Here is a 24,261-nt window from a genome sequence, read left to right as displayed (position 1 = left end):
TTATAAAAATTAACAATGTTTATTACCGACGCTTATTAAATTTGTACTTTGTAATCTTGTATTAAGACTAATATAAAGTTTTTTACATGCAAGAAAAAATATTTTCGGAATAGGTCACTTCTCTACAACACACATTTTTGAAATAGAATGAAAACCAAAATGTTTGTTTGACTTGCAGAAAAAATGTAAGTAAAAATTGTGTTTTGAAACACTTTTCTTCAAGATTTAAATAAGGTTTTGATTTTGAATAACTTTTTAGTGAAGTATATCATAAGTTGCAACTTGTACTATTTGGGTAAACACGATTTCTATTTAATATATTATTAAACTGCTGGATATGTAAAACAATCTTGCATTTCAAAAGTTTGCCCGCGTTTGCCCCTCCGAAAATAAAGTACCCTTTGAAAAAACTCCTTAAAAAACGACCCTTATAGCCTGTTTTCACTACACCCCAAATGAGGTAATTTAGCAAATTATCAAAAAAGTGTTTTCACTACAAATTATCTCATTTGGACTGACAAGAAGTGTCAACACTCAAATTTGAATTTGACGTGTCAGGCATATGTTGACGATTGACACATTTAAATGTTTAATTAATCAAAGAATTAATAAAATGGAATAATCCAAAGAGGTTCTGGATAAAGGTTTGTACTTTCTCTAATAACTATATAAAATATGTTTATCATTTATATGCATATAAACTTCCAGCCTTTTCTTCTTCATTATTCTGACTTTCTGAGCATTTGCAATCTCGCTGTCGAAGGGAAAGAGAAATCATTACCTACCCAACATTTGGTAATTGTGGCATTATACCGTTTACCCAACCTCGGACATGATTATGGAGCAGGTTGATGCAGATACTCTTGCAAAGGTGAGTTTGGAATGGAAAATATGTAAGACTCAGTCTAATCTTTGTCTTACTCTTCAGCTCGTGACAGCATTAATCAACATCAAACCAGAAAACAAAATGATGCCGTCCCGCTGCTCCAAAACTTTGGCAAAGATCATCAATGCCAGTCAGGACAGACTTTCCTTGGTTATTGGGCTCGATTCCCGCAAGACCAGAAAACACTTTTAAACTTTGAATGCTCCTCTTTTAATGAATAAAAACAAAAACAATTTTTTCGTATTTTTTTTTTTTACGTATAATTAACTTTTTCTCTTTTGGACAAAAAACTATTCAACTAAGTTCCAAATCTTAATGTTTCTATCGTCACTACACGACAGCAATTGGCCAGCTACTGAAGGATTCCATTTCACACAGTTGACGTCTTGCAGATACGCTTTGTTCACAGCAGTGACCAGCAAAAATGTTGGTCGTTCTTTGATGAACCTTCGTCTTCCTTGAAAATGTAGATGTAATCATCCACACGCCGTTGCTTCCCCGGTCTGATGGCACCAACTTATGTCATAAACCGCTCGTGTGTGTTCCCCAGAAATGGTGCACACGGTTTCGTTGTCAGGTGTATGGACGTCCTTCGTTGCCAGGCAGGTATGCCAGCCCGATCTGGATGATTTTGTCATCGGAGTAGGAAGCCAGTCGTATACCGAGAGTTATAGAAAAGAGTGTTATTCGTAGCCTTCAAACAAAAGTTGAGCATTTCTTGTTTCATCCTGTAAATTAATATATAAAAAGGATAAATATTAGGTATATTGAGAGAGAAAATTTGCATTTATATTCTTACATCAAGTTTTGCTTAGGTTGAATCATTTGCCAAACCACAGTTTTCTTCAATTTCTTCAAAAAATTGAATTATAAGAACTTTTATTTACCGACGCGACACAAAATATACACAATTTAATTTAACCGCTATGTGCTATGTTTTTTTTTTATTTTTTTTAGATTGACGTTTGGTAAAAATTCATAATTGTGACCTGTTCACAATGAAATTTTATGAGCGTTCAGGCGATTTGACTTAATTTCCTAGCTAATTTCGTTGAAATGAGATGATAATTATCTCATTTCAAATTTGAAATTTGTATGGGAAATCATCTCATTTCGAACCTCATTTGGCAAATTTGATCGAAATCATCTCATTTGCTCTAGTGAAAACAGGCTATTACTAATAGATTTTTATATATTATTCCATTAAATGTTTTATATGAATGAGAAAATTTCTCAATGGATACCTTCAAAAATATGTACAGAAATAGTATTTTAAATTTCAAAAGAATCATTGCAGTAGTTTTGAAGTTATGAGGCTTTGAAAACGTTAGTTGTGGGGAGAACGATTTAAAGTTTTGAACTCTGGAATAAATATTCGTAAGCAAAGTATTAAAATACTCATAACTTGGTCAATTTTGACACAATATTTTTGAGATATAATGTATTCAGTCAAAAATTAAAAAAAAAATTAAATAACAAATTTTAATGCAAATAAAAAAAAAAACAGGGTTTCCCTGAAAAAAATATGTTTCAGTTTTTTTTATTTATTTTTTAGGAACTTTGATATTTATTAGAATAAATTCTTTGGTATTTGACTAAACTACCAGGTCATTAAATAATGATAAAAAAAAAGGTCCATAATATTGCAACTTGAGTCAAAAAACAAAATTAAATAAATAAACTACTAGCTTTAAGAAAAATTATAGCACACGACTGTACGTGTATTTTTTGATTTTTAATAATTTTTTTTCACGGCTAGTCGAGAGGTAAGCACTTAAGTGGGTTTTACTCTACCAAGAAAATGAAAAATTTTCCTTCCAAATAACTTTTTAGTCATTTAATGTGAAAAATGTGCCCAAATATTTTTGGCCAGGTTTTAGACCAAAATACCACACTGTGCGAACTAACCAGAGATTTAATTTTAACGCAAGCTTTCCAGCTGATAATTTTGTGAGGAGTTAAAGGTCATTAAAGAATATAGTTCGCAGATCTAAATCGAGCGTATTTTATTTTCACCACATGAAAACCAATAAAATTACTAACTGTTAACAAATGTTTTAACTGTTTGCATTGGCGCCCAACGGAGAACGCCAGAAGTGCAACAACTAATCCTTCCCAAGTTCTAGACCAAAACACTCAACTAATATAAGTACAGTCCAACTTCTTTATAACGAACCTTCAAGGGAACAAAAAATTGCTTCGTTATAAAGAAGTTTTATAAAAAATTCGTTATATAGAAAATTTATTTCTTAATACTGCATGTGTTCTTTTAAAATAATATGGTACAAAAAAGAACTCATCTTAAGGAAATTTATTCATTTATATTTTTTAGTTAAAACATATCAACTTTGAAATTGAACATGCACATGAATCATAACTTTAAAATTTTTAGTTAATTCTTTAACATTGTTGATAGTGTACTAAACGACACATCAAATTTTTCAGCCACATACTTTTCTTTTCTCCACTTTTAATTTTATCAATATTCTCTCATAGCGAAATAGCCTTGTGATTGGCTAACTTAAAATGTAAACTCAAACGAACGATTCACCTGTCTATATGCGTACAATTTCTAAAACACATGTACCCTTTTTCATGCATCCAAACATACATACATACAATAACTTTAAGAAAATTCTTGCCAAAACGGGGAGTTCCCTTTTAAAACTCGGTATACAAATCTAGTGAGCTTTTTTTCAAATTTGAAAATTGACATTTCGTTATAAAGAAACGAATTTGCTCTTGGGTCAAAAAAAATTAGTTCTTTATAAAGAGAATTTCGTTATAGGGAACTTCGTTATAAAGAAACTAATTCGTATGGAATGTTTTTTAAGGGGAAGGGGAACGAAATGAAATTCGCTATAGAGAAAATTACGTTATAAAGAAGTTCGTTATAAAGAAGTTTGACTGTATTTAATATTTTTTAAACAAATATACAAAAGATTTCCTTTCCTTTTTTTCCTTCCGATTTCATTATTTGCTCTCATCTGGCTTATTGTTAGTGATAAGACAATTTTTTTTATTCTTGCAAGGAATATCAAATTTTATCGATGACTTTATTTTTTTGTTATTTCTTTAAAAAAAAAACTCTTAAAGAAACTGCCTCCTATTGTTTGTTAGCCGATTTTCAATTTAATAATTTGAAAAAAAAAAACATAAATTATTTGCATTTTTGATCTTAAACCATAGAAAATAAGCTTGCTCCATCATTTTCAACAAATCAAATCAAAATCACCACACATCATTGCTAAGGTGAAAAACGTATATTTTTTCTAAACCAATATTTATCCATCATCCAAACCAAAACATCATTCCAATTTCACCACACTCTATCCCATACATAAACCTTTATAACATCCCTGCCTTTTTTTCTAATTCAGCTGCAAAATAATAAAGAGTACACAACAAAGAGAATAATTCTCATCCGAACTTGTTTGGTTGAACTGGTTTTAAGCAGAAGCACCTCAACAACAACACAATTTTATTTTTCTTCACCATCATTATTTTTTTTGTATCATTTCCCCTCATCAACACAACAAAATACCTACAAAATTCTCAAGAGAACATTGCCAAAAATTCTCTTCCCCATCTCTATATTAGGGGAATTTCATTATTACCCCACATACACGATCATTCATACACAATAAAAAAATTTCTTATATTTATTCCAGTCAACATCTATCAATGTAGTTGTATAAAAGTATGAAAGGAATCATCAAAATCGAGGCATGAGTGACGACGAGAGTGTGTCTTGAATTAAAATTTTGTGTGGTTGAGTGAAAAAAATTGATCCAACCAACCTGCATGTTCTGTAAATAATAGAGCTCCGAAAATTATTTCCATTAAAATATCCAACAAATACGGAAATTTCCTCCTGTGCATTTTTATATCTCATCACAACACACAAAATTATAATTTTTTAATCTTTCTTCTTATAAAAGAAATCCGTTAACTTGAAATGAAATAAAACCCGGTTCGTGGTGATATAGAGAAGTACCTAGAAGACGACGAAAAAAAAAGTGTGGTGTGAAAACCAAAACGTGTTAAGAAAAAATTACCCCAAAAACGAAAAAAAAAACCGAATAAAGAAACAAAAAGCAAATAAAGAACAGTATTATTTCTTTTTGTTGGTATATTTTTTTTTGTTTTAAATTATTTAATTTCAAAAAACAAAAAATAGCAACAACACGAAAGAAGGCAAAAAAAATCACAAGTGCTTCACCATCTCTCTGCAATTAATATTCTTTTTTTTTTTTTGTTTCTTATATTACATATATGTACATCAAATTCACATATGTGTTGTATATATACACGCGTAAATACCAAAAGTATATAAGCTAGTGTATATAATAGGTATATGGACGACGTCCCTCATTCATATGATTAGTCTCGCTTATTGTCAAAAAAAAAATTTGTTCGTTGGTGTTTTTTTGTTGTGTTGTGAAAGAAAGTGACGCTGACGCGACGCACAAGAGATCAGTTTTTTTTTGCTTCTATAACGACATTCTACAGCGCTACTGCTTGTCACACTCACTTTGGTACGGTTTTTTTTGGTAATCCCGTGTGTCGTTATACAAGTATTATATCCGTTTTTTTTGTATGTTTGTATTTAAACTTCCGGGAAAGTTCTCCTCCTCTCTTTCTCTTCCATGATTGATTGTGCAGTTTTTTTTTTTTTTTTTTGTTCTTCTATTCCTTCCTTGTATACTTACCTACCCCGAAGACCGATCGAGACGATTGAATAACTGTAAAAAAATAAAATACATTCAATGCAGATTGAGTGATCTTTGCCGAGAAAAAGTTAAGATTCGTTTGTGAGTTTGTGCCTCCGACGCTGGGTTTTTAAGTGTTTTCTGTTTTTCGGTATTCTCTTTCATTTAATTCGCTCATTTGTGGTTTCTATTTTGTTGATTTTTTTTTTTTTTTCATCAATCGCCCAGCCGGCGACGCACCGTATCTATCTATTGTTGGCTTTGCCAAATCGTTACTGTGTCATTTTTGTCTCAAAAAAAAATTTATTAATTTATTTATTTTATTTTTTATTAAAAATTTCGTGAGCAAAATAGTTGTTGACTGTGTGCTTTTGCTAGTCTGCTACCGTCGCAATCGTTGCAGATTTCAAATCTTTCCCAAATACCTATTTGATTTTGGGGGAGCTAGCCGCTAACTAGCTGATTGTTGTTGTATCGTGTGTGATCTGTAGTGTTTTTGGGGTGACCAAACAACAACAACAAAAGAGATATCTGTTTAATTAGCTAAAGAGATAGCAGCTGAGTGGCCTAATAGCCAGCAGTGCAGTGTTTTTGTGTGTGTGTGTTACAATTTTTCCCCTAAAAACAACTAAGAAAATGTCATCATCAAATCAAATAACACCAAATCTGCAAATGAGAGCCTTGTCTAATTATGAAGAGTTGAATATCATTGGAACAGGTAAAAATACAAACAACATTTTTCTATCTATACCATTTTTTTGTATAAAACATTCCTTTCTTCAAAAAAAAAAAAAAAAAAGAAAGAAAAAAATGAAGAAACCAAAAAATTACGAATATAGGAAGGTATACAAAACGTTAGAAATGTCGGTTATCTCTGAGTTGACTTCAATTTCACACATCAGAGATCAACTACAAACAAATAATTAAAAATGTATAACCCACCACCTAAACTAGCTACTATATAAAAAAAAATAAAATTAAGGTATCGCTCTCTTTAATAAAGAATTAACCTCAATAAATATATACCCCACACTAAAAAAAAATACAACAAACACAAAAAACACAAAAAAAAATTGTGTTACACTTTGCTGACGAAATAATAATAATAATTATACCCCTTATCTACCTAACCTACCTAATCATCTATCCTACCGGCTTTTCTCTTTCATTCATTACGTAGGTGATTTTTTTTTTTGCGGCATATTTTATAACAAAAACAGAGAAAAAAAAAGTTAACGATGTAAAAGCGCAAAGATTAAGTTTACACCTCACGTCACAAACAAGCGGATACCTACAACATTTAGCTACTCCTATCAAACCAAATGAATGTTTTGAGCTGCGAGAGAATATTAACCCTCTACTGCATACGAAGCCAAATATGGTTTTGTCTGTTTTTATGCACTTTTCTCTTCTCTGTCACAAAAAAATGGTTAAGATTAAATACAATCCTCTTCTTTGTGTTTCTGAGAACCCATAGAGATAGTTTTTTCGTGTGTCCGATACAAAATAAAGGTGTATTTTATGATCACAGGTGAGCCGATCAGTCTTGTGCATTGAAATCGAAAGTGTAGAATATATTCATACTTTAAATGTTAATTACTGCGTTTGTTTGTAAAGTAAAGTGGAATTAAAAATTTATTTTTGATCGATTGTCTAATTGTGTATTTTATGAACCAATTTTGATTGAAAAAAAATTATTGGCCTGGTCTTGGGAGGGCAAAAAGTACGGACGCCATATTTGGCCTTGTATGCATTAAGGGGTTGTAAATCTACACAATTTGTAAAAATTTTTTGTTGGAAAATTTTGTTTCTTCACATTGTTAATTTGCTTGGAAGCTATGTTTTACTTCAGAAATGGAGCCCCTTCGCTTTTAGAAACATTTTTCTCATGTTAACCCCATTTCCAGCGGCGTAACCACAAAAATTTTAGGGGGAGGGGGGCTCACCTATAATATTTTTCAATCATTTAATTACTTTTTAGTTATTGTAAGATCTGGGAGTGGGTGGAAATGTTGGAGCAAGACTTACTTCGACAGTGGAAAAAAAGTGAACCAGAAAAAATATATATAACGGACAAAAACAAATTGCTTTTCTCGGTTCTATGTCTTAAAATGAGCCAAATTTGAATTAATTATTAACCTTTTGTAATGCAATGTATTTATTTTACTTTGTTTTGTTTTTAAATGATAAATATTTATCTTTTGATATTTTTAATTGTATTTTTTACATAATCTGAATAAATAAAATTAGTAAAATTTCTTACCCCTTAATGCATACGAAGCCAAATTTGGCTTATAAACAAATTTTTTAAACAAATTAATTTAAACAATTTTTTTTTATGTAAACCGTTTTGAAACAACCCAAAGAACCCATGTAAAGCAGTTATTAATTTTTTCGTCCGCTAATATTAATTTCATGCAGTAGAGGGTTAAAAAAAAAAACAGGAAAAAATGACGTTTGTGCAATTTTTTTTTTTTTTATTTTTTTACGTTCACTTGCTCTTTTGAATAAGAAATTAAAATAAAAAATAAAACAAGACACACGCACACAAGTGATGTTAAACACATTTTTTTTTATTTACTCTACTTGTGTTCTCTACTGTACTGTATTTTATTGATATCTCCTCCTGTGACTGAGCTTAAGTTGTGAGCAGCTTCTATGGATGAATCAAATAAAATTGAGTAGAGGAGGTGGTATAAATGGATTATTTTGTTTCTCTTTAAGCGAATTTCATTCAAATAAAATTTATATTATTTGTGCAACAGACTTTTTTGTTGGGGGATTCTCTCTTTAAGTTTTGTTTTTTTTTTTTTTTTATGTGAAGGTGGGGGTGTTTAGATTGTGGTAGTGCAGATATGATAACAAGTTATTTGTATATTTATGTTTTTTTATAGGTACACACAATTTTTATAAGCTTTGTAAATAAGTAGGTAGGTATTCAAAAGAAGAGCGAAACTATCAGTTGGATTGATTAATGATTACCTACATAACATTTGCTGCTTTTTTTTTGTGTGACGATTTCTGAATGGATTATTTCTTATGAGTTGTCAATTTTTGTCAGTTTTGTTTTGTAGTTTCAAAAATTTTTTTTTGGTGAGGTATAAAATAGGTACATAGTAGGTACTATCTACCTTTAAATCTATTTTGCAATAGTTTTGCGTCTATTGAAGATATCTTTTTGTTTGAAACGGTGTTTTAAAGCTTAAGAATAGTAATTTTTGAATAAATATTTAAAAAAGAATACATATTTATTATCCCTGAATTAAGAACAATTTTTGAAAAACTGATAATTTTACTGATTTTTCATGGATTTTGACTGTCTCCAGAAACTTGGCTATTATATGTAGGAGGCTTATACTTTTCAAATAATAGATATTTTTCAACAAAATATATTTTAAATCAACTCGATATCTTCAATAGACACAAAACTATAGTAACATGAAAATGACGTTTTGAAAAAGTTCATTTTTAAAGCCAGAACTGCGACCTCAAAAATTTTGTACCAAACTTGTCTAATTCTTTTGTCCATGTTTGTCCACCCAAAATTTTTGTTTGTCCACCCTTAAAAAAAAATTTTAGAGCAAATTCTAAATAGGAAGTCTGAAAAATGAAGAATCGCCTAAAACGCTAAAATTTTGAGATAGACCTATAAAACTAACTGCAATCGTTTTTCCACCTCGAGTTCTATATACATACCAAATATTATTTTTTTCCACCCTCCGTTTAGGAGCAATTCAAAAAAACAAATTTGCACTGAAAAACTAAATTAACCTAAAACCCCTAAAAATCAATTTTCTTCAAAAATTCAAACTGCTGTCCACCTCGAGTTCTTTACGCATACCAAAAATCATCGTACGTCCACCCTCTGTTTAGGAGATATTCCAAAAAGATATTTTTTTATAGCAACAAATAAAAAATTATCATACACCACAGTGTACTGAAAATTAAAAAGTTTCCAATCGTTTGTCCACCTCGAGAAATGGATACAAAATTTGTACTGAAAAATGCAAAGTCCCTTAAAAATCCCAAAAGTTACTTTTTACTGAAAATTCAAATTTCTGTCGTTTGTCCACCTTGAGTTCTTTATACGTATACCAAAAATCGTCGTTTGTCCAACCTATGTTTAGGAGATATGCAAAAAAAAAACAAATTTTGTACTGAAAAACTGAAAATTCAAAAATTCCATTTGTCCTCTAGGGAATTATCCAAAACTGTTTACTACCAAGTTTGAAGAAAATTCGATTGTGGTGGGGATTTGTATGAAATTTTCAATTACTCACGGATTCAGTAATTATTTTTTCGGGAATCGTAGCAAATTTCCGATACGAATGGAATTCATAATAAGGCCTATTGACATTTTTCTTCAGATATTTTTACTGATGATTAAAAAATTAGAGCAAATTTGTATAATCTTTTTATAAATTTCTTTTTATATTCATTCCTTTTTATGTCTGTCTAAATAAAAAATTTTGATTGCATTGTTTTTGACAGCTTGTGTGATTATGAAAATAAGATTGAAATTTTTTAATCAAACCTCAAGATTACGATTAATTTGAATACTAAAGTGTTTATCAAAATTAAGCATTTTATTTGCAAACAGCTGATATTATTCAGTGTGCATATTTATTTATAATATTAACACGCTCTGATCAGGTTCGATGGGAGTGTTCAAATAAATTAAAAGTTATTATGGTAACAGTCTTTTCACAAATGAATAAAATACAAATGCATTTAATAATTTAGGATATATAAAGACAAACATACCTTACATAAGATCCTCTTTATATGTACTTATATATCCCAACTCATGTTGTATTACCGTTGAGAGTAATCAAGTTGTGAAATAATCAACAGGTTAAATTGGGTTTTTTGGTGTAATTTAGATTTTCGATTACTCATTGATTCTCGACTATTCAGCAACAATGCAAGTCATTCTGGGTGAGAGTTATAAATGAATTTGTTATTGCATTGACAAAATGTGTCTCGCTTAAATTTATAACGATTTTAGCACAATGAGACGAAGTTTTTGTTTTACATACAAAATAAAACATGTCTCTCAAGTTAGCAGAGCAAGGTCAGCAGGACATATGTTTTGTTATTGGATCTTTTAGTGCTTATTAAGTGCTAATTAAGTGCCCCAAAATTAAATTAAGTGCTCCACTACTTTTGGAGAAAATTAATGTTCTGCTAACTTGATTTAAAGTTAGCAGAGCAATTACCCGAAAATGCCCTAAACTGCTCGTAGAAACATCGGGTTTGGTATAATATTTAGGTGCTAATTAAGTGCTCTACGAATCCCAAAAAAAATTTCCAAAAAAAATTTTTTTTCCAAAAATAATTTTTTTTCTGTGATTTTCGAAAAAAAAATTTGTTTTTTTTCAAACTCTCTCAAATAATTAAGTGCTTAACTAATATAAGTTAAGTACCCCATTTTCCGAAGAATTTTCCGAGATTTTTCATTAAAAAAAAATATTTTCATTTTCCATACAAATTCATGTTCTGCTAACTTGAATTTTGATTTTTTCAAAAAATTCCACTTTTTTCGACAAAATTCGAATTGAATAATTAAGTGCTCGACTAATTTGAATTAAGTGCTCCATTTTCCGAAGAATTTTCCGAGATTAAAAAAAAAAAAAAATTGTCATTTTCCATACAAATTCGTGTTCTGCTAACTTGAATTTTGATTTTCTCAAAAAATAAATTTTTTTTTGACAAAATTCAAATGGAGTAATTAAGTGCTCGACTAATTTGAATTAAGTACCCCATTTTCGGAAGAATTAATTTTTTGAGAAAATCAAAATTCAAGTTAGCAGAACACGAATTTGTATGAAAAATGAAAATATTTTTTTTTTAATGAAAAATCTCGGAAAATTCTTCGGAAAATGGGGTACTTAATTCAAATTAGTCGAGCACTTAATTACTCCATTTGAATTTTGTCAAAAAAAAATTTATTTTTTGAGAAAATCAAAATTCAAGTTAGCAGAACACGAATTTGTATGGAAAATGACAATTTTTTTTTTTTTTTAATCTCGGAAAATTCTTCGGAAAATGGAGCACTTAATTCAAATTAGTCGAGCACTTAATTATTCAATTCGAATTTTGTCGAAAAAAGTGGAATTTTTTGAAAAAATCAAAATTCAAGTTAGCAGAACATGAATTTGTATGGAAAATGAAAATATTTTTTTTAATGAAAAATCTCGGAAAATTCTTCGGAAAATGGGGTACTTAACTTATATTAGTTAAGCACTTAATTATTTGAGAGAGTTTGAAAAAAAAAAAAAATTTTTTTTCGAAAATCACAGAAAAAAAATTATTTTTGGAAAAAAAATTTTTCTTGGAAATTTTTTTTTGGGATTCGTAGAGCACTTAATTAGCACCTAAATATTATACCAAACCCGATTTTTCTACGAGCAGTTTAGCGGATTTTCGGGTAATTGCTCTGCTAACTTTAAATCAAGTTAGCAGAACATTAATTTTCTCCAAAAGTAGTGGAGCACTTAATTTAATTTTGGGGCACTTAATTAGCACTTAATAAGCACTAAAAGATCCAATAACAAAACATATGTTCTGCTGACCTTGCTCTGCTAACTTGAGAGACATAAATAAAACGCTTTTATTTAACTTTATCGTGTTTCTTACTAGGTAATTAATTACATTTTTAATCGATTAAATGTGTTAATAGCAACAATTAAGGTTGTTTAAAACAACTGTTTTCTTTAGTAATAATTGATGAAGCTACACCTTTCTCTGGCACCACAGTTCTTGAAACATGAAAATTCACAACTCAAGGCTACAATATGACATTGAAATTATCTCTAACGAAAAAGTCTGTCATTGCAAAGAAAATAACCATTGTGTACAAAAGTATTGAGTTCTTAAAATATTGCTTATTTTTGCAAGCAAATTTATTAAGAACATCTCGAAGTGTGACACTTGACTAAACACATCCAATAAAACAATCTTTTATTCTTGATTTTGTTTATGCAGCCTAATTTTTAATGAGCTATATTGTGGCAAAATGTCACTTTTGATTGCATTCTATTTTTAACATTAATAACATATTTGTTTAATTTTCCGTTTTTTCTTCAATGAAGAGCAATTGCAATGTTAAAAGGTCATGTATAAAACAAAATTATAAATATTATAACCCAGTGATTTGAGGTAGCAATGGTTCATTTACGAGGGAAATGAAAAATGTTATTTTTTTTTGTTTTGAAGTATATACATAATTTGCACAATTTAAGGATCGTTTTGCATGTTGAATTGTATTAAAATCATCTCTTTTCATTATTTAGATCCTGTAACTAAATATACTTAAATACTTCAATTGCTCTTGAATAATAAATATGATCCATCGCCTTAGTTATTAGTTACAGTTTAACTTGTTCAACTAAATGTTACATTTTTTTGTTATGTTTACCTAAATTCAAATAATATTGTTAAAAATTGTAAGTTTAATCACTTTGTTTCACCATATTGTTCCAATGTTTATAATTATTCAATTTATATATTTCGTAAATAAAAGAAGTGACAATCACCATCGAAACGTCGGGAAACTAATGAAATTGTTGTTTCATTAAAACACCATTACGACCAAAACAGCCGATGAGAAAAAATTGAAATTTTCTCAAACATCTTTAATTGCAATAAAACACTGGCCAAGAAGGTTTTTGCCACAAGAACCAAAATATACTTTTCTGAAGGTTTTCGGGTTTCTGAACTCGAATCCGCAATCAGAAAAATTCTATTGGCCTCTGTTCTTGAAATATAACCGTTATAAAAAAACCTTTTTTTTTTTGCATTTTATAACGGTAATATTTCAAGAATGAAGGCTAATAGAATTTTTCTGATTGCGAATTCGAGTTCAGCAACCCGAAAACCTTAAGAAAAGTATATTTCTGTGACCAGTGACTCAAACTTTAGATTAAGTTTAGTTTCTCTTTGGCTTATTAACTGAAACTTAAGATATCTCGAGCAACAAAAGAGATATCACGAAAATTTAAACAGTTTTTGAAAGGAGAATATCTGTTCTTATAATTACCGTTACAAATTTGTTTATAGTGAACTACCCCACATAAAAACAGAACATCGAAAACAGCCAAAATGACGTTTTTTAGTATTTTATAACGGTAATATTTCAAAAAGGGAGGCCAATCAAATTTTTTTTTGACTTCTGATTCGGATTCAGCACCCCAAAAAATACTAGAAAAGTATATTTTGGTTCTTGTGGCAAAAAAAAGTTAAATTTTGTTGACCAGTGTAATGTTTTCTTGCAACTTGCATAACAGTTGCTGTTTGTTACCAATAATTTTCTATTGAAAATAATGTTTAATTTTCTTAGTATACATAATTAAGAATAGGCGTGTTTTTTGGCGAAGCTATCCGCAGTAGGATTTCCCAAATATCAACAATGAAGAAAAATGAGCTCCGTGAAGCCAGAACTGCGACCTTGAAATTTTTGAACCAAATTTGTCTAATTCGTTTGTCCATGTTTGTCCACCCTTCAAAAAAATTTTAGAGCAAATTCTTTTTTTTTTTTTATAGGAAGTCTGATAAATGAAAAGTTGACTAAAACGCTCAAATTTTGATATAGACTTATAAAACAAACTGCAATTGTTTCTCCTCCTCAAGTTCTATATTCATACCAAATATTATCGTTTTTACACCCCCCCCCCCCCCTTTAGGAGCAATTCCAAAAACAAATTTTGCACTGAAAAATTGAAATTAACCTAAAATCCCCAAAAATCAATTTTTTTCAAAAATTCAAACTGCTGTCGTTTGTCTACCTCGAGTTCTTTACGTATACCGAAAATCATCGTTTTTTGGGGATTTTATAGGACTTTGAATTTTTCAGTACAAATTTTGTTTTTTGAATATCTCCTAAACGTAGGGTGGACAAACGATGATTTTTTGTTTGTATACATTTCTAGAGGTGGACAAACGATTGCCGTTTGCATTTTTGAAAAAAAAAAATAATTTTTGAGGACTTTTTAAATTTCAGTAGAGGTACACGTATGTATGCGTACTTTTTTGAGAGTTGCTATAAAAAAAATTCTTTTTGAAATATCTCTTAAACAGAGGGTGGACAAACGATGATTTTTGGTATACGTAAAGAACTCGAGGTGGACAAACGACGCACAGTGGTTCCGTAGTAGGCCATAGGCCGAAATATCGATGTCAATATAATGACGTCATTTTTCGTTATATTTGTTATAAAAAGCCTATTCTTTAAGATTGCATAACAGACATTTTGAGAAAATAACGGAACTTTTCATATCGACCATGAAAAGTTGTCGAAAAAAGTCTGATTTCAATGCTTTATTTTTGGTCCCGAATCAACTTAAACTTTTAAGTGTATTTTTCGGTTAAAATTATTTTTAAAGTTTTTTTTTTGTTATGGAACTTAAAGTTGAAGGTATGTACTTTATTTAAAGAGTTTATAATTCTATTTTATTTAAAATTTTCAATAAAAAACAGACTAGAAAAGGACAGGTTCAAATTCCATACTTTTGTTTTTCTTCTCACTTTACCGAAACTTTTAACTATGTTGTCATCAATATAAATACATGATTCATATACATAAATTTTCTCTAGCACGTGTAGTTTCTTAAACAATTGAATCTGTCTGCGAATAAGTGCGACGGGCAACGACTGACTCTTTCACACTCATTGTTTCAATTTTACCCATATTTCTCATATTTAAAACTTTTTCAAAAAAATTTTTTTTTTTTTTAAGTTTTTATGTTTTCCTTAAGTTTTTGCACATATTTTTATAAAAATATATGATATTAAGCAAGCTTTAAATCTGAAATGTAACATAAAAATTATGACTGAAATTGAAAAAAAAAAAACCAAATAAATAATTTTAAAAAATAACTTATCATTTGTTTGTATGTAGATTCAAGGCTTCTTTTTACATTTTGTTATTAAATATATACAAGATTTCTTTATAAAACAATTGTTTTTAAATTAATTCATTTTTTATTGCTAAAAAAATATATTCTCACACATATTCAAGTATATTTTGTTGCTATCCTAACCAAAATCTCCTATGGCCGCCCTTCTTAGAAACCGGTACCACTGTGCGACGGCAGTTTGAATTTTTGATAAAAATTGATTTTTAGGAATTTTAGGTTAATTTCAATTTTTCAGTTTTTGGAATTGCTCCTAAACGGGGGGTGGAAAAACGATAATATTTGGTATGAATATAGAACTTGAGGTGGACAAACGATTGCAGTTTGTTTTATACGTCTATCTGAAAATTTGAGCGTTTTAGACAATTTTTCATTTTTCAGACTTCCTATAAAAAAAAAAAAAAATTGCTCTAAAATTTTTTTGAAGGGTGGACAAACGAAAATTTTGGGTGAACAAACATGGACAAACGGTGGAAAAACGAATTAGACAAATTTGGTTCAAAAATTTGAGGTCGCAGTTCTATCTTCACGGAGCTAGAAAAATGTATATGAACGCACCAAGAGAATGGTAAACGTAAATTGATACACTTCGTAAAAATTCTAATGTAATTTAAATTGTAAAATTTTAATTGTTTTTTTTTTTTGTAAAATTGTAATGCAAGCACGGATAGCAATGCCAAAAAAAACACAGCTAATTTAATAAAATGTGGCTGGAAACTGGCGATTGGCCGGGTAGTGGTACACCTACGTAAGTGATCTATGAATACAAAAAAATCTAAACAGTTTTTGTTTTCATAATTTTCGAAAAAAAAATTATAAAATAAAAAAATGTTTATTTTATTTTCCAAAAAAATTCATGCTCAGATAAATTGAATTTTATTTTTCTCAAAAATTTAAACTTTTTTCGAAACTTTAGTGCTCTACTAATTTGTATTATTCCGAAGAATTTTCCAAAAAATAAAAGATTATTATAATATTTCATAATTTTGTTTCACTAAATAATGGTACTCATATATCAATGGATACATATATCAATTTTGGAAAAGTTTTATATTCTGAAAATCGGCTCAAAAGATCAAAAGTTTTTTGATGAAAAAATTCAAATTTTAATTCTTAGAAAAGGACTATCTTTAGTTAAAATTTTTTTTTTCGAAAATCATTATTATAATTTCACCGATAGCTTTAATAACCAAACATAAAATTTTGAAAAAATTAATTTTTGGATTTTTCTTATACTACGTTTCCACCTACCCTAAATCCGAGATTTAGCACAAATCTCGAGTTTTATTCTAAATCTCGGATTGAAAGTAGGTGAAAATCTTAGATTTAGGGTAGGTGAACCCAAATCTGAGATTTAGCGAAGTAGATTTAAAATAAATCTCGAGATTTATTTTAAATCTACTTAGCTAAATCTCGTATTTAACGTAGGTGGAAACATAGTATTATAGTAATTCTATTCTTTTTTTTAAATAAAATTTTCGAAAACGGGGCGTGGAATTATTTTGTAATTTTATTTTTAGATGTTGATTTATAATATGTAATTACTACAAAATGCATAGGCACATAGGCACCTACTTACTTTACTTTAGTTTATTTATTATTTTTTTTTTAATTATTTATACAAAATTATTTTTTTTAACAGCTTTAACGATTTTGAATATTTTTCTTAAAATGTATCTTAGATAAAATCAAACTGCATATTTGTTTTTGAGTTCAAATTCATTCAAGATGAAGTTTTTTTTTATTAAAATAATAGGTTTTTCTTTTTTTGTCATAAAACTTTTATTTCTATTCATTGCAATTAATCACTTTATATTGTTAGAAATACCCAAGAAATATCTGCCTAATTGTGTTTCTCAATTCTTTCCGAAAAATATATAAAACAAATTAATGAATGAAAAATACAACTACATCTGAAATTGAATGTTCTCTTCTGCTTTAATAAGCTTAATAAGAGCAAAAGAGACGAACAAAACATTCCCATTGGATTGCAAAGCTGTGACCTACCCCAACTTAATTCTTCTTCAGTGCGTTTCTGGAGGTCTTAAATCATTCGAACAAAGTTTGAAATTTATTTTTTTTTTTTTAATTTCAATATTAACTGAGGTTTCAAAGTTACACCTAAGCAATTAAATTAAACAAAGTAATATTAACTCACGACATGGGAATTAAAAAAAAAGAAAAAAAAAGTTTATTCAGTTTTCATTATAATTTCATTCGTAAACACCTACCTGCTTAAACAAACAAAGCTTTAAAACAAAATATTCCCATACTTATTCGCATTCCCATCTTCCCTGACCTTCACAATTAGTATATTGTGGTATTTTAAACAAACAGCTGTTGGTCTAAACAACAAAGCAAAAAAAAGAATTATTCGGGAGCTCATGAAATAGCACTCTCTTATTTCGGTAATTTTATTATTGATCGATTTGTTTACCAAACGAAAAACTGTTTGTTTTTCCAAGTTTCGATCATGTTCCTCTTCTTCCGTTCTCCGTCCGTAGTCGGAAAAACATTGATCTTTCATTACCTAATATCGCGATGAGTTTGTGGATGACACAAAAATTTATGTCATGATCTTTTGATCTTTAACGAAGAACCTTCAGAAACAAAACCAGCAAGGAACTCTCTTTGTTTCACCATGATCATTGATCCAAAGCATAACCGCGCAAATACACATAAAAGCTAATTCTCCTTTAGAGGTGAATCCATAATCAGAATGGCAAACACCACCTGTCTGTTTCGCATCATATCGATCACAGACACCAGAAACAGAAACCAGAAGACGGATAGAGAGCTCTATGAGCGACCATGCCATTGCGCTGGATATGTGTTGCTTTGCTTGTTCTTATATTTTGTTATAGGTACTAGGGGAGAATCCAACAGAGCTCCCAAGAGATGGCAATGACCTCTTTACTATTCTCCTGTCGGTGTGGTTTATTTTTCTTTCTTTTTTTTTTTCTCCATCTTGTTCTTTCTTATTATGATTTGAGTAAGGTACTTTCTTCTTGTTTTTCATGTGTGTCTCTCTTGTCTATTTCGTTCAAGGTGCTTACGGGACTGTCTACAGAGCCCGTGATCTTAATAATCCCGGAAATATTGTTGCGTTGAAGAAAGTTCGTGTTGCTCTTACAGACGATGGGGTGCCAATGTCAACGCTGCGAGAGATATCGTTACTCAAACAATTGGACGCATCAAAACATCCTAACATTGTTAAGTGAGTATATATATGATTATTTTTATTATTATTTGTTTGTGTATATAAAAAGGAACCTGCCTGCATGCATCTACCTACACTTTATTATTATTTTAATTACTGTGGTTGTCGATTGAGATAAAGACAAAAAAAAAGCAAAGCAAAATAAAAATCAAAAATAGAATTTTGACAATATGAGACAAGGAGATGTGATGCTGGCGACAGTGCCCCGTTGCGTTGTATCGTTTCGTGAATCGTGACTGTTCAAGTGTTCAAAGCGAAAAGAGATAATGTAGACAAAAAAAAAAAAAAAAAAACAGAAACAACTTGGGGAAGTGGAATAATGTGAAAAAATTATTACGAATTGACGGATACAGTACACAATAAATAGACCTCGTATTGTATAGTTGTGTTTTGATCGAACAGATGCTTGGCAAGTTTGATTGTATTAGTAAGTTGGGGACAAACAATAAAAGAAACAACAAAAAAAACATTTTTTGCAAAATACCATCTGATGAATGCTGAAAATAGATAAAGCCTGTTGTTTATATTCACATTTATGTGTATATGTGTGTAGAAGTCAGCTGTTAGCCAAATTGCTTTCAAAGAGACGAACAGAATTTTGAAGAGAATAGAAATGTGCGTGTGTGAGAGACAGTAAGAGAGATTAATTTGTAAGAGAGTAGAGAGAACTGGAAAGTAAATGAATTCTAAGCATGTGTGTGTTTAGGTTACTTTGGATTGTGTTGGTCACTGGAATGATCGCATACTAAAAGACGTTATATAGAATGCAAATGTGTAGGATTCTTTATTGTGTTGTATGAGCGAGATAACAAGGCTAGCGAATAACTTTTGTTGTTTGCTGATTTTTTTTTGCACAAACTTATGTGTAAGGAAAATAGATGGCGTTAAAAATGATAGAGAGAATAAAACAAGTAGACAGTTTGGTTTTTTGTTGTTTTGAAATTATTTGATGGCGAATGTGTTTCGCACACAAATTATAGTTACGAATACGCCATAGTGTACCTGTACATATGAAACATTTGATTTCAACTTACCTACATGAATGATTGCAGTTTAAGAAACTTGCGATGTTACAAAATATTTTGTAATTTGTACTTAAAAAATAACAAAAGGTTTGTTTCATTACTAAATTATACAAGTTTTATGTAAAAGCTGTTGTACAGAGCGTTTTCGTTAGCAAAATTGCCAGATAGGTAGTCTAGGTACGTTATGGACTTTATGCAAGGTATTTCCTATTTTAAGGTATGTACTTTGGAAAACAATTCATAGACATGACTAAAAAAAAAGCAGTATTGCTACTTTTCCACGTTCCACCCAACCTTAAAAAAGATTTAGAACTTGAGATTTAAAACGGGTTTTCCACCGGCATGAGATGATTTATAAGAAGATTTATTTTGTATTATACATAGATTGGAACTTCAATTCATATGGATGAAAAAAATTGTTCTGACTTTTTAGCTTTGTAAAGTGATTCTTTCATTGCCTTAAATCTTTATTTAATTTGTTTTATTACGAAATAAAATATGTATTTGAAAAATTTTCCTGATTTGAATAAAATTAATTGAGCCGTTTACGATATGGGTATTCTATATACCCAAGTTTTTGGCTTTACAATAAAGTACAGCACGTTATTGTTGGTGTAACCGTTGATTTTTAATATTTAATTGGGAATATACACCCCCGTCCCATACAATTTTTTTCTTGTCTTGACGCAACCTACACGCTCTAGCTTTTTTGTACATTCCTCCTAAACCAAAAAACACGTTTTATAGCTTAGTGTTTATAGCTCTGGTTTTTCATAACTTCGGTCTTTCATAACTTCGGATTTTTATAACTTCAGTTTTTGACGCATATAACTCTGGTATTTATAACTCCGTTACTACTTCGTGTATGATAGGTGATAGGGAAGTTTGGGATTAAAACGGGAAATGAAGTGTTAAATCGATTAAAGCACGATAAATGATCAGAAATTGCTGTTTTTTTTTTAGATTTTTGGCAAAGATAGAACTATTGCAAAAAGTTAAATGATGTTTTAAAACAACAAAATAGTACATGAATTATGTTTTGTTTTCATTGCTCGCATTTTTGCGCATTTGTTCGATGCGTTTTTTTGGTTATGGTAACCAATATTTTATGATGTTTTATCTTTTAAAAATATAATATCATAATACAATTTTTAAGGGGGATACAATTCCGAAGTCCAGCATCTGTACAATAAGGACCCAGAAACTCTCAGGGAATATCAAATAAATTTCATTTATCCTTTAGGTACAAAATTGAAAAAAAAATTTTTAAATAATTATTTATAACAATATTAAATAATTAAATAATTTTTTATAAAACAAAAGATAATTAAATATAGATATACCAGTAAATAAAATTACGTAATGCGTACACGGATGAAAATTGTACGAAATCAAAGTAGACACTTTTCTCCCCTTTTTGATTTGGCTTTAGTAAATTGTTCGCATCCATTTTAAAACTCTTGAACTCAAAGCTTTAAAACTAATGCTATAAAAACTATAGTAGTCACTTTTTGTAGAATTGATGTATTCAAAGTATTTTCTGCTCTCACTAGTGCAATTTGTTTTCAAAAAGAGTTAAACAATTCAATTTTAACCAGATTTTGGTTTTTGCATCATTTTTGTAAGATTTTCAGTCGGAAAAACTATCAAAATCCACAAAACAAAAAAGATAAAGGTATCAATTGTAGCGCTTAGGACCTATGTGACATTTTTTAAAGTTTATTTATTTATTTATTTATTTTATTTTTATCAAAAAGGAAGACCCTATAGATGAGTCTTTGCTTGAAACACATTTTTGTGCAAGGGACAATCTAAAGAGGAGTATTCTACTGGAAAATCTCGGTTGTTTTTCAATATTTTGAATTTGAAAAAGAAAAATTGTTCAAAAAGACCAAAATAGTAGACTTTGAAATAGCATATTTTGTGAAAAGTGGTTTCATTTGGTACACATTTCATCTACGTATGTATGAATTCACTGGGACAAACAGGCTTCATAGAAAATCGTTTCATTTCTTTAAAACTAGTACAATTTTTCGGAGTGTAATCTTGTTCACTTGAAACCTACAATAGGGCCGAATATTTATTCAATTAATATTTTTCTTTTTAAATCTTAACCATCATTGTCTATACTGCCGTGCTAAGCAAAAAGGGCGCATATCCATTTTTGTAGTTTTGAGATAAATGCATTTTACTGGCAAGGGAAAAGGTTGAGAATTGTAAATGTGCTCAATTTCAAAAATGATATTAAGCAACTTTTAGTAGGAAAATTATAATTTTTAGTTTACACAATAATTATCTATTGTTTAAGCTTCCCAAATGCGTATCTAATTTTTTTTTTTAATTTTTAGAGGTAGTAATAAATGCATTTTTCTATTGGTGCTCATCTTCATTGACTATTTTGAGCCACTTGGAATTGAAAATGCGCTGTTTTTAGTTAACATATAAATGAGGAATTGTTTCAGGATGTCAAATATGCCTTTAACTCAATTTTGGATTTTTGGCTCATGCGCTCTTTTTGCTTAATACGGCAGTATAATAGTCTCGTTAATTAACAATTATAACAATTCATATGATTTTAAAATCAATGTATTGATATTTAAGAACCATTCATTATTGTTTTTTTTTTTAAGCTTGTAATACCTTTATTGAATTCAGTTTTAACGAATAATGGAATACAAATGTTATCTTCAATTACAGACTCCTAGAAGTATGTCAGTTACTAGAAAGAGAAGGACAGCTTGTTTTGTTCTTAGTGTTCGAACACTTAGAACAAGATCTTTCCGATTTGATAGAACGTTTACCAAAATCAGGAATGCCACCTATCACAATTCAAGTAAGTATTAATTTTTTTACAAAAAGACATTATTTTAAACACTCAGTTTTTGTACATTTTCAGCGTTTATCACGTGAACTTCTAACAGGTGTGGATTTTCTTCACTCACACAGAATAATCCATCGAGATCTAAAACCACAAAATCTACTAATCTCATCACAAGGCCACTTAAAAATTGCCGACTTTGGTTTGGCCAAATCATATGACTTCGAAATGAGGTTAACTTCAGTTGTTGTTACATTGTGGTATCGTGCTCCAGAAGTACTTTTAGGACAACCCTACAATAGTATGGTTGATATTTGGAGTGCAGCTTGTATTATTGCTGAAATGTTTACACGAAAACCTTTGTTTCCTGGCAGTTCAGAGGCCAATCAATTAGATAAAATATTCGAGTAAGTAACAAAAAATAAATGTAATAATAAAGTTATTTATGATTTTATGAATTTGTTGTTATTTTTTAGATTAACAGGAAGACCTAGTGCACAACAGTGGCCAAGAGAGATTTCTTTATCTCGCGATCACTTTCCAAATAGACCTCCAAAACAACCTAGAGACCTTTGTCCTAACCTCTGTGAATATTCAAACGACCTGTTAAGCGTAAGTACTTAAAATTTGATTATTTCTTCATACTAAGTTCATCAGAAGTTCAATATAATACCTATTTTGCTTTATTTGTTTACAGAAAATGTTATCATTTGATCACAGATGTCGTCCATCAGCCTTATCAAGTCTCGACCATGAATACTTTCACCAGGAACCGCTTTAACAAGCTCAAACATAATTTAAAATTGTTCTTAGAAGGGAGTAATATTTATGTTTTGTTAATGTTAATTCTTTGTTTATAGTTATACTATTATTTATTAGATTTAGAATGAAATAACATATTTTTGATATTCTTTTTTTTGTGAGTGTGAACGCAAAACAAGAGAGAAATACTAAAAGAAAAATAAGAGAATGTGAAAAAATCACTTAAAAAAAAACAAAAAAAAATTATATTTTTAAGCTAAAAGTTAAAAACTATCTAAAAAAAAAAATGTTGTGATATAAATTATACAAACATATACCTTCATACCTTGTACTGTAATAGACCAGATGACTAACCAAATCCTCCAAACCGCTAACAATAGACACAAAACTGACATAGCCTTAAGATCTGTAATCCATAAATTTAATTTACTGTCAGACAACAATAATTATAATAATAATTTGTTGTCTGGCAGCCACCCACCATAAATGACTGATATACAAAATAAAATAGCCCATATATTAAGGTAATACAAAAATAAAAATAAATTCTTTTCGTAACAAGTGTGTTCAATTTTTCGTTATAATAATTATACAATAAAACTGCTATTCTCTCGTTCACTTAAAGTTAAATTAAAAAAAAAAAAATAAAATAGTTGTAATGTAATATTATTAAATATTTCTTTTTTTTTTGTATTTAAATGTAGTTTTGATGCAATTGCTTAGCAGTAAATTTAATTGAATAATGCATTTCTTTTTTTTTTTTGTAATTACGCACTTAAATTAATTAATTAATAATAATTCTCTGTAATTTGTATGTATTAAGTTATTCTTTTTATGGAGGACAGTAATTGTTTAAGTTACTTAATAATAATTAAAGTAAATAATTGTTTAATGGTAACTATATAGTTATGATATCCTTATTAA

The 24,261-nt window shown here is 29.3% G+C and overlaps 1 protein-coding gene and 1 long non-coding RNA gene across 3 annotated transcripts; both read left to right on the top strand.

Moving 5' to 3' along the window:
• Positions 1-538: 538 nt before the first annotated feature.
• On the top strand, positions 539-1,109 carry LOC129909233 (uncharacterized). Its single transcript, XR_008771430.1, has 3 exons — positions 539-644; positions 709-871; positions 929-1,109. It is a non-coding gene; the product is annotated as an uncharacterized LOC129909233 (long non-coding RNA).
• Positions 1,110-5,881: 4,772 nt separating this feature from the next.
• On the top strand, positions 5,882-24,011 carry LOC129905645 (cyclin-dependent kinase 6). Of its 2 annotated transcripts, none has more exons than XM_055981174.1 (6): positions 5,882-6,316; positions 18,561-18,729; positions 22,455-22,590; positions 22,654-22,982; positions 23,052-23,187; positions 23,273-24,007. In XM_055981174.1, exons 1-6 carry the CDS (start codon positions 6,235-6,237, stop codon positions 23,354-23,356), a joined length of 936 nt encoding a protein of 311 aa, XP_055837149.1. In that variant the 5' UTR covers positions 5,882-6,234; the 3' UTR covers positions 23,357-24,007. The 2 variants fall into 2 exon arrangements, with proteins under 2 accessions (XP_055837149.1, XP_055837150.1); XM_055981175.1 differs by lacking the exon at positions 5,882-6,316 and adding an exon at positions 18,396-18,438 and having other exon boundaries at positions 23,273-24,011.
• Positions 24,012-24,261: the final 250 nt, after the last annotated feature.

The sequence above is a fragment of the Episyrphus balteatus genome, chromosome 1 (assembly GCF_945859705.1).
Source record: "Episyrphus balteatus chromosome 1, idEpiBalt1.1, whole genome shotgun sequence".
Lineage (NCBI taxonomy): Eukaryota > Metazoa > Arthropoda > Insecta > Diptera > Syrphidae > Episyrphus > Episyrphus balteatus.
The sequence above is the reverse complement of the archived record's forward strand: the minus strand, read 5'-3'. Positions and strand labels throughout refer to the sequence as shown.

What these genes read in the sequence shown, in the direction of transcription:
- LOC129905645 (XM_055981174.1), top strand. Translation starts at nt 6,235, where the DNA reads ATGTCATCATCAAATCAAATAACACCAAATCTGCAAATGAGAGCCTTG. An exon ending in TGCCACCTATCACAATTCAA is followed by an intron (nt 22,591 to 22,653) that starts GTAAGTATTAAT and finishes GTACATTTTCAG; the next exon opens with CGTTTATCACGTGAACTTCT. An exon ending in ATTCAAACGACCTGTTAAGC is followed by an intron (nt 23,188 to 23,272) that starts GTAAGTACTTAA and finishes ATTTGTTTACAG; the next exon opens with AAAATGTTATCATTTGATCA.